This window comes from Oncorhynchus mykiss, chromosome 25 (genome assembly GCF_057628025.1).
Source record: "Oncorhynchus mykiss isolate SJ-2025 chromosome 25, ASM5762802v1, whole genome shotgun sequence".
NCBI classification, from domain to species: domain Eukaryota; kingdom Metazoa; phylum Chordata; class Actinopteri; order Salmoniformes; family Salmonidae; genus Oncorhynchus; species Oncorhynchus mykiss.
The window spans coordinates 30323683-30340636 of record NC_143046.1 but is presented as its reverse complement, the minus strand read 5'-3'; the positions used below and the strand labels follow the sequence as shown (position 1 = coordinate 30340636).

General features: G+C 40.8%; 1 protein-coding gene across 4 annotated transcripts in view; it reads right to left on the bottom strand.

The window, feature by feature from the left end:
* Positions 1 to 16954, bottom strand: part of LOC110504964 (disks large homolog 3) — a 113158-nt gene that overhangs the window by 58796 nt on the left and 37408 nt on the right. For all 4 annotated transcript variants that reach the window (XM_036969793.2, XM_036969789.2, XM_036969792.2 and 1 more), the window contains exons 2-3: positions 14945 to 14998; positions 674 to 724 (exon numbers count right to left, since the gene is read on the bottom strand). In XM_036969793.2, the coding sequence (XP_036825688.2) occupies positions 674 to 724; positions 14945 to 14998 (105 nt within the window). The remainder of the gene's footprint in view (positions 1 to 673; positions 725 to 14944; positions 14999 to 16954) is intronic.

The following is a 16954-nucleotide window of genomic DNA, read 5'->3' as shown; positions in this document are numbered from 1 at the left end:
TATTACAGACAGAAATACTTCTCTTTCCCCCCCCCCCCCGTTTTTACACATGGTCTGCGGTTGTGAGGCTGGTTGGACGTACTGCCAAATTCTCTAAAATGACATTGGAGGCAGATGATGGTAGAGAAATGAACATTCAATTCTCTGGCAACAGCTCTGGTGGACATTCCTGAAGTCATGTCTCAAGTCCCTCAAAACTTGAGACATATGTGGCATTGTGTTGTGTGACGAAACTGCACATTTTAAAGTGGCCTTTTATTTGTCCCCAGCACAAGGTGCACCTGTGTAATGATCATGCTGTTTAATCAGCTTCTTGATATGCCACACCTGTCAGGTGGATGGATTATCTTGGCAAAGGATAAATGCTCACTAATAGGAACGTCAACTAATTTGTGTACAACATTTGAGAGAAATAAGCTTTTTGTGCACATTGAACATTTCTGGAATCTTTTATTTCAGCTCATGAAACATGGGACCAACATGTTGCGTTTATATTTTTGTTCAGTTTATATGCAACATTACTGTACTGCGAAACCTTCAAGCCAAAGAGAGCCGCTTACTGCCATCTAGCGGGAAAAGCTGATGTGTTTAACAAAAGGCTTTGAAGAACACATCTGATCACAAGACGTGAACATAATAAGTGGTTATAAATAAAGGTTTTAGTGAACCTCACCCTTTCCAAGATGATCTCGTCATATTTATACATCCCATCACTGCCATTTACCTGTCAACACAGAACACATGCATGTAATTTACATCACCATCATCATCATCATCATCCCTCATGAAAACATCATACAAATAATATGAAACAGAAAAGGATAAAAGAACATTGACTGTGATCTTTCATCTCAGTATAATCATTTTTAATTACCATAGACTTGAACACAGACATACAGGTAACTGCCAAAACAAAGGAAACACTTGCGTAAATGAGGGATACAAAGTATATTGAAAGCAGGTGCTTCCACACTAGAGGTCGACCGATGAATCAGAATGGCCGGAAATCTGTATTTTTGGACATCGATTTGGCCAATTTTTTTTTTACACCTTTATTTAATCTTTATTTGACTAGGAAGTCAGTTAAGAACACATTCTTATTTTCAATGACAGCCTAGGAACGGTGGGTTAACTGCCTCGTTCCGGGGCAGAACAACAGATTTTTACCTTGTCAGCTCGGGGGATTCAATCTTGCAACCTTGCAGTTAACTAGTTCAACGCTCTAACCACCTGCCTCTCATTGCACTCCACGAGGAGCCTGCCTGTTACGCGAATGCAGTAAGCCAAGGTAAGTTGCTAGCTAGCATTAAACTTATCTTATAAAAAACAATCAATCAATCAATCATAATCACTAGTTAACTACACATGGTTGATGATATTACTAGTTTATCTAGCGTGTCCTGCGTTGCATATAATCGATGCAGGGCGTATCGTTGCTCCAATGTGTACCTAACCATAAACATCAATGCCTTTCTTAAAATACACAGAAGTATATATTTTTAAACCTGCATATTTAGCTAAAAGAAATCCAGGTTAGCAGGCAATATTAACCAGGTGAAATTGTGTCACTTCTCTTGCGTTCATTGCACGCAGAGTCAGTGTATATGCAACAGTAAGGGCCGCCTAATTTGCCTGAATTTTACATAATTTTGGCATAACATTGAATGTTGTGCAATGTAACAGGAATATTTAGACTTATGGATGCCACCCTTTAGATAAAATACGGAACGGTTCCGTATTTCACTGAAAGAATAAACATCTTGTTTTCGAGATGATGGTTTCCGGATTTGACCATATTAATGACCTAAGGCGCGTATTTCTGTGTGTTATCATGTTATAACTAAATCTATGATTTGATAGAGCAGTCTGACTGAGCGATGGTAGGCACCAGCAGGCTCGTAAGCATTTATTCAAACGGCACTTTCGTGCGTTTGCCAGCAGCTGTTAATGACTTCAAGCCTATCAACTCCCGAGATTAGGCTGGTGTAACCGATGTGAAATGGCTAGCTAGTTAGCGGGGTGGGCGCTAATAGCGTTTCAAACGTCACTCGGTCTGAGACTTGGAGTAGTTATTCCCCTTGCTCTGCATGGGTAACGCTGCTTCGAGGGTGGCTGTTGTCGTTGTGTTCCTGGTTCGAGCCCAGGTAGGAGCGAGGAGAGGTACGGAAGCTATACTGTTACACTGGCAATACTAAAGTTCCTATAAGATCATCCAAAAGTCAAAGGTTAATAAAATACAAATGGTATAGAGAGAAATAGTCCTATAATTCCTATAATAACTACAACCCAAAACTTCTTACCTGGGAATATTGAAAACTCCTGTTAAAAGGAACCACCAGCTTTCATATGTTCTCATGTTCTGAGCAAGGAACTTAAACGTTAGCTTTCTTACAGTGCCTTGCGAAAGTATTCGGCCCCCTTGAACTTTGAGACCTTTTGCCACATTTCAGGCTTCAAACATAAAGATATAAAACTGTATTTTTTTGTGAAGAATCAACAACAAGTGGGACACAATCATGAAGTGGAACGACATTTATTGGATATTTCAAACTTTTTTAACAAATCAAAAACTGAAAAATTGGGCGTGCAAAATTATTCAGCCCCTTTACTTTCAGTGCAGCAAACTCTCTCCAGAAGTTCAGTGAGGATCTCTGAATGATCCAATGTTGACCTAAATGACTAATGATGATAAATACAATCCACCTGTGTGTAATCAAGTCTCCGTATAAATGCACCTGCACTGTGATAGTCTCAGAGGTCCGTTAAAAGCGCAGAGAGCATCATGAAGAACAAGGAACACACCAGGCAGGTCCGAGATACTGTTGTGAATTGTTGTGATTTCCCAAGCTTTAAACATCTCAAGGAGCACTGTGCAAGCGATAATATTGAAATGGAAGGAGTATCAGACCACTGCAAATCTACCAAGACCTGGCCGTCCCTCTAAACTTTCAGCTCATACAAGGAGAAGACTGATCAGAGATGCAGCCAAGAGGCCCATGATCACTCTGGATGAACTACAGAGATCTACAGCTGAGGTGGGAGACTCTGTCCATAGGACAACAATCAGTCGTATATTGCACAAATCTGGCCTTTATGGAAGAGTGGCAAGAAGAAAGCCATTTCTTAAAGATATCCATAAAAAGTGTTGTTTAAAGTTTGCCACAAGCCACCTGGGAGACACACCAAACATGTGGAAGAAGGTGCTCTGGTCAGATGAAACCAAAATGGAACTTTTTGGCAACAATGCAAAACGTTATGTTTGGCGTAAAAGCAACACAGCTCATCACCCTGAACACACCATCCCCACTGTCAAACATGGTGGTGGCAGCATCATGGTTTGGGCCTGCTTTTCTTCAGCAGAGACAGGGAAGATGGTTAAAATTGTTGGGAAGATGGATGGAGCCAAATACAGGACCATTCTGGAAGAAAACCTGATGGAGTCTGCAAAAGACCTGAGACTGGGACGGAGATTTGTCTTCCAACAAGACAATGATCCAAAACATAAAGCAAAATCTACAATGGAATGGTTCAAAAATAAACATATCCAGGTGTTAGAATGGCCAAGTCAAAGTCCAGACCTGAATCCAATCGAGAATCTGTGGAAAGAACTGAAAACTGCTGTTCACAAATGCTCTCCATCCAACCTCACTGAGCTCGAGCTGTTTTGCAAGGAGGAATGGGAAAAAATGTCAGCCTCTCGATGTGCAAAACTGATAGAGACATACCCCAAGCGACTTACAGCTGTAATCGCAGCAAAAGGTGGCGCTAAAGTATTAACTTAAGGGGGCTGAATAATTTTGCACGCCCAATTTTTCAGTTTTTGATTTGTTAAAAAAGTTTGAAATATCCAATAAATGTCGTTCCACTTCATGATTGTGTCCCACTTGTTGTTGATTCTTCACAAAAAAATACAGTTTTATATCTTTATGTTTGAAGCCTGAAATGTGGCAAAAGGTCGCAAAGTTCAAGTGGGCCGAATACTTTCGCAAGGCACTGTACATGGCACATATTGCACTTTTACTTTCTTCTCCAACACTTTGTTTTTACATTATTTAAACCAAATTGAACATGTTTCATAATTTATTTGAGGCTAAATTGATTTTATTGATGTATTATATTAAGTTAAAATTAGTGTTTATTCAGTATTGTTGTAATTGTCATTATTACAAATACATTTAAAAAATTGGCCAATTAATCGGTATTGGCTTTTTTTGGTCCTCCAATTATCGGTATTGGGGTTGAAAAATCCTAATCGGTCGACCTCTATGATTCCTGAGTTAATTAAGCAATTAACATCCCATCTTGCCGGTCATGTATAAAAATTCTGGGCAGGCCATTATTTGGCCTACCATGGCTAAATAAGAGATCTCAGTGACTTTGAAAGAGGGGTCTCAAAGTAGCATAGGGAGTTTAAAGGATGTGTGTCTCAGTCACCAGATCTCAACCCATTTGAAGAGTTATGGGAGATTCTGGAGCGGAGTCTGAGACTGCATTTTCCAACACCATCAACAAAACACCAAATGATGGAATTTCTAATGGAAGAATGGTGTCACACCCCTCCAATAGAGTTCCAGGCACCTGTAGAATCTATGCCAAGGTGGATTGAAGCTTTTCTGGCAGCTTGTGTTGGCCCAACGCCCTACTAAGACATGCTATGTTGGTGTTTCCTTCATTATGGATGTTACAGTGCCTTCAGAAAGTATTCATACTTATTCCACATTTTGTTGTGTTACAGGCTGGATTCAAAATGGATTAAATGCATTTGTTTTCTCTCACCCATCTACACACAATAAGCGATACTGACACATCCATCAAGCTCTGTCACAGGAGGCTGGTGGCATTGAGGAGGACGGGCTCATAGTAATGGCTGGAATGGAACAAATAGAACGCTATCAAACTCATCAAACATGGTTTCTATGTGTTTGATACCATATACTTGAAAATATGAAGAGTGGTAGTAGTATTGTGTTGTATTGGATTTGCCCCCAAAAATGACACTTTAGAATTGCTTTGCCACATTTTTTGCAATATTACTTCAGTGCCTTGTTGCAAACAGGATGCATGTTTTGAAATATTTTTTTATTCTGTACAGGCTTCCTTCTTTTCACTCTGTCATTTAGGCTGGAATTGTGGAGTAACGACAATGTTGGCGTTCCTCAGTTCTCTCCCATCACAGCCATTAAAGTCTGCAACTGTTTTAAAGTCACCACTGGCCTCATGGTGAAATCCTGAACTTATTTAGGCTTGCCATAACAAAGGGGTTGAACAAGTATTAACTCAAGACATTTCAACTTTAAATTTTTAACGAATTTGTAAACATTTCTACAAACATAATTCCACTTTGCCATTATGGGGTATTGTGTGTTGTAGGCCAGAGACAAACAATGTGGAAAAGGTCAAGGGGTGTGAATACTTTCTGAAGGCCCTGTACCTGTACATAAAATGAACACAATGAACACACAAATATGATATTTAAATATGTTGCATTATCATACTAAATGCATAACTGCATCATATTCATGCTGTAGTGGCAGTGTCAATAGAAATCATGAAATAGATCCACATGGTGAACACAGCAGGATGCTGCAACTGTGAGACACATCCATTTACAAAGAGAGAAAAAAATAATAGATACTCCATCAACACACAGAGAGACAACAGAATAGACACATCATCCACACAGAGAGACAACAGAATAGATATTCCATCCACACAGAGAGACAACAGAATAGACACACCATCCACACAGAGAGACAACAGAATAGACACACCATCTACACAGAGAGACAACAGAATAGATAATCCATCCACACAGAGAGACAACAGAATAGACACATCATCCACACAGAGAGACAACAGAATAGACACTCCATCCACACAGAGAGACAACAGAATAGATACTCCATCCACACAGAGAGACAACAGAACAGATACTCCATGCACACAGTTAAACAACAGAATAGATACTCCATCCACACAGTTAAACAACAGAATAGATACTCCATCCACACAGAGAGACAACAGAATAGATACTCCATCCACACAGAGAGACAACAGAATAGATACTCCATCCACACAGTTAAACAACAGAATAGATACTCCATCCACACAGAGAGACAACAGAATAGATACTCCATCCACACAGAGAGACAACAGAATAGACACTCCATCCACACAGAGAGACAACAGAATAGACACTCCATCCACACAGAGAGACAACAGAATAGATACTCCATTCACACAGAGAGACAACAGAATAGACACTCCATCCACACAGAGAGACAACAGAATAGATACTCCATCCACACAGAGAGACAACAGAATAGACACTCCATCCACACAGAGAGACAACAGAATAGATACTCCATTCACACAGAGAGACAACAGAATAGACACTCCATCCACACAGAGAGGCAACAGAATAGATACTCCATCCACACAGAGAGGCAACAGAATAGATACTCCATCCACACAGAGATACAACAGAATATATACTCTATCCACACAGAGAGGCAACAGAATAGATACTCCATCCACACAGAGAGACAACAGAATAGATACTCCATCCACACAGTTAAACAACAGAATAGATACTCCATCCACACAGAGAGACAACAGAATAGACACTCCATCCACACAGAGAGGCAACAGAATAGATACTCCATCCACACAGAGAGACAACAGAATAGATACTCCATCCACACAGAGATACAACAGAATATAAACTCGCTCCACACAGAGAGGCAACAGAATAGATACTCCATCCACACAGAGAGACAACATAATAGATACTCCATCCACACAGTTAAACAACAGAATAGATACTCCATCCACACAGAGAGACAACAGAATAGACACTCCATCCACACAGAGAGGCAACAGAATAGATACTCCATCCACACAGAGAGACAACAGAATAGATACTCCATCCACACAGTTAAACAACAGAATAGATACTCCATCCACACAGAGAGACAACAGAATAGACACTCCATCCACACAGAGAGGCAACAGAATAGATACTCCATCCACACAGAGAGACAACAGAATAGATACTCCATCCACACAGAGATACAACAGAATATAAACTCCATCCACACAGAGAGGCAACAGAATAGATACTCCATCCACACAGAGAGACAACAGAATAGATATTCCATCCACACAGAGAGACAACCGAATAGATACTCCATCCACACAGTTCAACAACAGAATAGATACTCCATCCACACAGAGAGACAACAGAATAGACACTCCATCCACACAGAGAGGCAACAGAATAGATACTCCATCCACACAGAGAGACAACAGAATAGATACTCCATCCACACAGAGATACAACAGAATATAAACTCGCTCCACACAGAGAGGCAACAGAATAGATACTCCATCCACACAGAGAGACAACAGAATAGATACTCCATCCACACAGTTAAACAACAGAATAGATACTCCATCCACACAGAGAGACAACAGAATAGACACTCCATCCACACAGAGAGACAACAGAATAGATACTCCATCCACACAGAGACAACAGAATAGATACTCCATCCACACAGAGAGACAACAGAATAGATACTCCATCCACACAGAGAGACAACAGAATAGATACTCCATCCACAAAGAGAGACAACCGAATAGATACTCCATTCACATAGAGAGACAACAGAATGGATACTCCATCCACAAAGAGAGACAACCGAATAGATACTCCATTCACATAGAGAGACAACAGAATGGATACTCCATCCACAAAGAGAGACAACAGAATAGATACTCCATCCACAAAGAGAGACAACCGAATAGATACTCCATTCACATAGAGAGACAACAGAATAGATACTCCATCCACAAAGAGAGACAACCGAATAGATACTCCATTGACTCAGAGAGACAACAGAATAGATACTCCATCCACACAGACCGGCAACAGAATAGATAATCCATTGACTCAGAGAGACAACAGAATAGATACTCCATTGACTCAGAGAGACAACAGAATAGATACTCCATTGACTCAGAGAGACAACAGAATTTTTACTCCATCCACACAGTTAAACAACAGAATATATACTCCACCCACACAGTTAAACAACAGAATTGATACTCCACCCACACAGTTAAACAACAGAATTGATACTCCACCCACACAGTTAAACAACAGAATTTATACTCCATCTACACAGTTAAACAACAGAATTTATACTCCATCTACACAGTTAAACAACAGAATTTATACTCCATCTACACAGTTAAACAACATAATTGATACTCCATCCACACAGAGAGACAACAGAATAGATACTCCATCCACACAGAGAGGCAACAGAATAGATACTCCATCCACACAGAGAGACAACAGAATAGATACTCCATCCACACAGAGATACAACAGAATATAAACTCCATCCACACAGAGAGGCAACAGAATAGATACTCCATCCACACAGAGAGACAACAGAATAGATATTCCATCCACACAGAGAGACAACAGAATAGATACTCCATCCACACAGTTCAACAACAGAATAGATACTCCATCCACACAGAGAGACAACAGAATAGACACTCCATCCACACAGAGAGGCAACAGAATAGATACTCCATCCACACAGAGAGACAACAGAATAGATACTCCATCCACACAGAGATACAACAGAATATAAACTCGCTCCACACAGAGAGGCAACAGAATAGATACTCCATCCACACAGAGAGACAACAGAATAGATACTCCATCCACACAGTTAAACAACAGAATAGATACTCCATCCACACAGAGAGACAACAGAATAGACACTCCATCCACACAGAGAGACAACAGAATAGATACTCCATCCACACAGAGACAACAGAATAGATACTCCATCCACACAGAGAGACAACAGAATAGATACTCCATCCACACAGAGAGACAACAGAATAGATACTCCATCCACAAAGAGAGACAACCGAATAGATACTCCATTCACATAGAGAGACAACAGAATGGATACTCCATCCACAAAGAGAGACAACCGAATAGATACTCCATTCACATAGAGAGACAACAGAATGGATACTCCATCCACAAAGAGAGACAACAGAATAGATACTCCATCCACAAAGAGAGACAACCGAATAGATACTCCATTCACATAGAGAGACAACAGAATAGATACTCCATCCACAAAGAGAGACAACCGAATAGATACTCCATTGACTCAGAGAGACAACAGAATAGATACTCCATCCACACAGACCGGCAACAGAATAGATAATCCATTGACTCAGAGAGACAACAGAATAGATACTCCATTGACTCAGAGAGACAACAGAATAGATACTCCATTGACTCAGAGAGACAACAGAATTTATACTCCATCCACACAGTTAAACAACAGAATATATACTCCACCCACACAGTTAAACAACAGAATTGATACTCCACCCACACAGTTAAACAACAGAATTTATACTCCATCTACACAGTTAAACAACAGAATTTATACTCCATCTACACAGTTAAACAACAGAATTTATACTCCATCTACACAGTTAAACAACATAATTGATACTCCATCCACACAGAGAGGGCAACAGAATTAATACTCCATCCACACAGACCGGCAACAGAATAGATACTCCATCCACACAGTTAAACAACAGAATAGATACTCCATCCACACAGTTAAACAACATAATAGATACTCCATCCACACAGAGACAACATAATAGATACTCCATCCACACAGAGGCAACAGAATAGATACTCCATCCACACAGTTAAACAACAGAATAGATACTCCATCCACACAGTTAAACAACAGAATAGATACTCCATCCACACAGACAACATAATAGATACTCCATCCACACAGAGGCAACAGAATAGATACTCCATCCACACAGTTAAACAACAGAATAGATACTCTATCCACACAGAGAGGCAACAGAATAGATACTCCATCCACACAGAGAGACAACAGAATAGATACTCCATCCACACAGTTAAACAACAGAATAGATACTCCATCCACACAGAGAGACAACAGAATAGACACTCCATCCACACAGAGAGGCAACAGAATAGATACTCCATCCACACAGAGAGACAACAGAATAGATACTCCATCCACACAGAGATACAACAGAATATAAACTCGCTCCACACAGAGAGGCAACAGAATAGATACTCCATCCACACAGAGAGACAACATAATAGATACTCCATCCACACAGTTAAACAACAGAATAGATACTCCATCCACACAGAGAGACAACAGAATAGACACTCCATCCACACAGAGAGGCAACAGAATAGATACTCCATCCACACAGAGAGACAACAGAATAGATACTCCATCCACACAGTTAAACAACAGAATAGATACTCCATCCACACAGAGAGACAACAGAATAGACACTCCATCCACACAGAGAGGCAACAGAATAGATACTCCATCCACACAGAGAGACAACAGAATAGATACTCCATCCACACAGAGATACAACAGAATATAAACTCCATCCACACAGAGAGGCAACAGAATAGATACTCCATCCACACAGAGAGACAACAGAATAGATATTCCATCCACACAGAGAGACAACAGAATAGATACTCCATCCACACAGTTCAACAACAGAATAGATACTCCATCCACACAGAGAGACAACAGAATAGACACTCCATCCACACAGAGAGGCAACAGAATAGATACTCCATCCACACAGAGAGACAACAGAATAGATACTCCATCCACACAGAGATACAACAGAATATAAACTCGCTCCACACAGAGAGGCAACAGAATAGATACTCCATCCACACAGAGAGACAACAGAATAGATACTCCATCCACACAGTTAAACAACAGAATAGATACTCCATCCACACAGAGAGACAACAGAATAGACACTCCATCCACACAGAGAGACAACAGAATAGATACTCCATCCACACAGAGACAACAGAATAGATACTCCATCCACACAGAGAGACAACAGAATAGATACTCCATCCACACAGAGAGACAACAGAATAGATACTCCATCCACAAAGAGAGACAACCGAATAGATACTCCATTCACATAGAGAGACAACAGAATGGATACTCCATCCACAAAGAGAGACAACCGAATAGATACTCCATTCACATAGAGAGACAACAGAATGGATACTCCATCCACAAAGAGAGACAACAGAATAGATACTCCATCCACAAAGAGAGACAACCGAATAGATACTCCATTCACATAGAGAGACAACAGAATAGATACTCCATCCACAAAGAGAGACAACCGAATAGATACTCCATTGACTCAGAGAGACAACAGAATAGATACTCCATCCACACAGACCGGCAACAGAATAGATAATCCATTGACTCAGAGAGACAACAGAATAGATACTCCATTGACTCAGAGAGACAACAGAATAGATACTCCATTGACTCAGAGAGACAACAGAATTTATACTCCATCCACACAGTTAAACAACAGAATATATACTCCACCCACACAGTTAAACAACAGAATTGATACTCCACCCACACAGTTAAACAACAGAATTTATACTCCATCTACACAGTTAAACAACAGAATTTATACTCCATCTACACAGTTAAACAACAGAATTTATACTCCATCTACACAGTTAAACAACATAATTGATACTCCATCCACACAGAGAGACAACAGAATAGATACTCCATCCACACAGAGAGGCAACAGAATAGATACTCCATCCACACAGAGAGACAACAGAATAGATACTCCATCCACACAGAGATACAACAGAATATAAACTCCATCCACACAGAGAGGCAACAGAATAGATACTCCATCCACACAGAGAGACAACAGAATAGATATTCCATCCACACAGAGAGACAACAGAATAGATACTCCATCCACACAGTTCAACAACAGAATAGATACTCCATCCACACAGAGAGACAACAGAATAGACACTCCATCCACACAGAGAGGCAACAGAATAGATACTCCATCCACACAGAGAGACAACAGAATAGATACTCCATCCACACAGAGATACAACAGAATATAAACTCGCTCCACACAGAGAGGCAACAGAATAGATACTCCATCCACACAGAGAGACAACAGAATAGATACTCCATCCACACAGTTAAACAACAGAATAGATACTCCATCCACACAGAGAGACAACAGAATAGACACTCCATCCACACAGAGAGACAACAGAATAGATACTCCATCCACACAGAGACAACAGAATAGATACTCCATCCACACAGAGAGACAACAGAATAGATACTCCATCCACACAGAGAGACAACAGAATAGATACTCCATCCACAAAGAGAGACAACCGAATAGATACTCCATTCACATAGAGAGACAACAGAATGGATACTCCATCCACAAAGAGAGACAACCGAATAGATACTCCATTCACATAGAGAGACAACAGAATGGATACTCCATCCACAAAGAGAGACAACAGAATAGATACTCCATCCACAAAGAGAGACAACCGAATAGATACTCCATTCACATAGAGAGACAACAGAATAGATACTCCATCCACAAAGAGAGACAACCGAATAGATACTCCATTGACTCAGAGAGACAACAGAATAGATACTCCATCCACACAGACCGGCAACAGAATAGATAATCCATTGACTCAGAGAGACAACAGAATAGATACTCCATTGACTCAGAGAGACAACAGAATTTATATTCCATCCACACAGTTAAACAACAGAATATATACTCCACCCACACAGTTAAACAACAGAATTGATACTCCACCCACACAGTTAAACAACAGAATTTATACTCCATCTACACAGTTAAACAACAGAATTTATACTCCATCTACACAGTTAAACAACAGAATTTATACTCCATCTACACAGTTAAACAACATAATTGATACTCCATCCACACAGAGAGGGCAACAGAATTAATACTCCATCCACACAGACCGGCAACAGAATAGATACTCCATCCACACAGTTAAACAACAGAATAGATACTCCATCCACACAGTTAAACAACATAATAGATACTCCATCCACACAGAGACAACATAATAGATACTCCATCCACACAGAGGCAACAGAATAGATACTCCATCCACACAGTTAAACAACAGAATAGATACTCCATCCACACAGTTAAACAACAGAATAGATACTCCATCCACACAGACAACATAATAGATACTCCATCCACACAGAGGCAACAGAATAGATACTCCATCCACACAGTTAAACAACAGAATAGATACTCCATCCACACAGAGAGACAACAGAATAGATATTCCATCCACACAGAGGCAACAGAATAGATACTCCATCCACACAGAGAGACAACAGAATAGATACTCCATCCACATAGAGACAACAGAATAGATACTCCATCCACACAGTTAAACAACAGAATATATACTCCATCCACATAGAGACAACAGAATAGATACTCCATCCACACAGAGAGACAACAGAATAGATACTCCATCCACATAGAGAGACAACAGAATAGATACTCCATCCACACAGAGAGACAACAGAATAGATACTCCATCCACACAGAGGCAACAGAATAGATACTCCATCCACACAGAGAGACAACAGAATAGATACCCCATCCACACAGAGGCAACAGAATAGATACTCCATCCACACAGAGAGACAACAGAATAGATACTCCATCCACACAGAGAGACAACAGAATAGATACTCCATCCACACAGAGAGACAACAGAATAGATACTCCATCCACACAGAGAGACAACAGAATAGATACTCCATCCACACAGAGAGACAACAGAATAGATACTCCATCCACAAAGATTGACAACCGAATAGATACTCCATTCACACAGAGAGACAACAGAATAGATACTCCATCCACACAGAGAGACAACAGAATAGATACTCCATCCACACAGAGAGACAACAGAATAGATACTCCATCCACACAGAGAGACAACAGAATAGATACTCCATCCACACAGAGAGACAACATAATAGATACTCCATCCACAAAGAGAGACAACCGAATAGATACTCCATTCACATAGAGAGACAACAGAATAGATACTCCATCCACAAAGAGAGACAACCGAATAGATACTCCATTCACATAGAGAGACAACAGAATAGATACTCCATCCACAAAGAGAGACAACCGAATAGATACTCCATCCACAGAGAGAGACAACAGAATAGATACTCCATCCACAAAGAGAGACAACAGAATGGATACTCCATCCACACAGAGAGACAACCGAATAGATACTCCATTCACACAGAGAGACAACAGAATAGATACTCCATCCACACAGAGAGACAACAGAATAGATACTCCATCCACACAGAGAGACAACAAAATGGATACTCCATCCACAAAGAGAGACAACCGAATAGATACTCCATCCACAAAGAGAGACAACCGAATAGATACTCCATCCACACAGAGAGACAACCGAATAGATACTCCATTCACACAGAGAGACAACAGAATAGATACTCCATCCACACAGAGAGACAACCGAATAGATACTCCATCCACAAAGAGAGACAACCGAATAGATACTCCATCCACACAGAGAGACAACCGAATAGATACTCCATTCACACAGAGAGACAACAGAATAGATACTCCATCCACACAGAGAGACAACCGAATAGATACTCCATCCACAAAGAGAGACAACCGAATAGATACTCCATCCACACAGAGAGACAACCGAATAGATACTCCATTCACACAGAGAGACAACAGAATAGATACTCCATCCACACAGAGAGACAACCGAATAGATACTCCATTCACACAGAGAGACAACAGAATAGATACTCCATTCACATAGAGAGACAACAGAATAGATACTCCATCCACAAAGAGAGACAACAGAATGGATACTCCATCCACACAGAGAGACAACAGAATGGATACTTACATAAGGGCCTGCATCCAATGAGTCTGCGTTGACGATGACAGGGGGAGGGTTCGCCTGCAAAGATAGATGAAGAGATACAACATTACCTCAGTGTGTGTGTGTGGTAGCTAGGAGCCAGTAAGTGAATACCATGGGAACAGTCGTTGTGTGTGTCTCGCTGGGGATGGGTGGAAGATGGCTACAGTAGGTGTGAGGACTGAGAATGAGAAGTGGGGGAAAAGAGACCAGTGGTGTTATTATTGCCTGCTTCCTGTGTTAGACTCCATTTGAACAAACTGTGTGTGTGTTGGGACCATTGGGCCATCACCTAGGATATCACAATCATCTTTTCCTGTCCGCTACTTTCACTACCTGTTCTAAATCGCTGGAAATGACAATTTGAAGTCTGGCATCCAATACCACGTCTATGTTTTGATGGCCTACCATAACGCGGACGACGCTGGGCCAATTGTGCGCCGTCCTTTGGGAATGAACCCGGGTCTGTAGTAACGCCTCTAGCAATGCGATTTCTTCCAGGGAAACCCAGATGTTTAAGTTCTTAGTTATTGTGAAACACGTCAATCTGGTCTTCATTTCGACAGTTCATTGCAAAAGTGATATATTTTGGTCTGTTAGTAGTAAATCTAGCTCTTTTTGCCCCTAGTAGTTGAACTCTACCATTGACATCATGATGTTTACGTCATCTCAAGGGAGGGGTTCGGTATAAAATACACTCCCTTCTAGATGTACACGACAACGGTGGTCATGTCAACTCGTATTATTTCCTAATGGCTATGAGTGAATTGTGGTGCAATAGGCTCATAGTTCAATGGTTGAGAATTCTTATCCCACATGGGTTAGTTATCTTTTTTTGTTTCTCAAATCGTTCATTTACAATATTCATCCCGTGCCAACACTTCTAATTCTGAAAAGTGAAAGCATACCTGTTTTTATACAGTACCCACAACCAATCTGCCCAAAAAAAGAGCTACTGCGTAAATACTGCAGTGCAGGTTGGATTGAATTGAGCTACTAATATTCATTTTCAAGATGATGATTGCACTTTTCTTCCCAACACAATACCGCACTAAATGTAAATCTACACTTTACCGGTTTTTTTTTGCACGGGGGATTCCAACTTACACTGCAAGTGGCAATAGATGGCAGGAACTCGGCGGCTTACCAATGTGAGACGTATATGCTCGCGATGCACATCATTTTATTATCTGAGTCTGACAGTGGACTTCTGGTAAGTATGTTTTAGTGAGAAAGTGTTGGGATCTACTACATTTAACCACACCCAAAATGAATATTTATGAGCAATTCCCCCCCCACCCACAACTTCTCACTTGAAAGCATTTTTGTTGTTGTTGAAGAGGTTGGGCAAGGCAGAAATCGGAGTTGAGAGTTACCCTTTAAAGCTAATTTCCTGCAATTTTAAACATTTTGCCATGTCTTATGTGTGTTCATATAATACCAGGGGTTGAGATCTGACTGAGTTCAAAAAGAAATCGTGACCCCGTGGCCCGTATTGACCTCATTCTGGGTCTGGATCCGGACCGCAGTCCCCCTGTTGAATATGGCTGGCCTATAAAGTCAGTAAGACACAAAAACTAATCCATTCCTGGATTTGATCCGAAATAGATCTCAATCCGGCTGTTCAGGCTCCATTACGCCCCCTAGTGGCTGGCGTTCATTTCTCAACATCTCATGCATGTTGTATCAGAGGAGATGTTCTGGTCCTGTGGAGGGGGCACCAGTAAAAACAGAGTGCAGGAGAGGGCACTGCAAAGACACGCATCTCACAGCGGCAGTTATCAACATCATTTCTTCTTTGAAAACGTCCCCTCGCAAGGATCTGATGTGAATGCTGTTCTCAGTTAAATGTTACAGAAAGACTAGCAGCTCTCAGTAGAGAAGAAGACAGAGGAGGAGCAGGACACAGTACCAGTAGACTGGACTGGACACAGAGCGTAATGGCCTCTCCTTATAAGTCTGGAATGCTGGACCACTGGCTGTTCTCTCTATTGA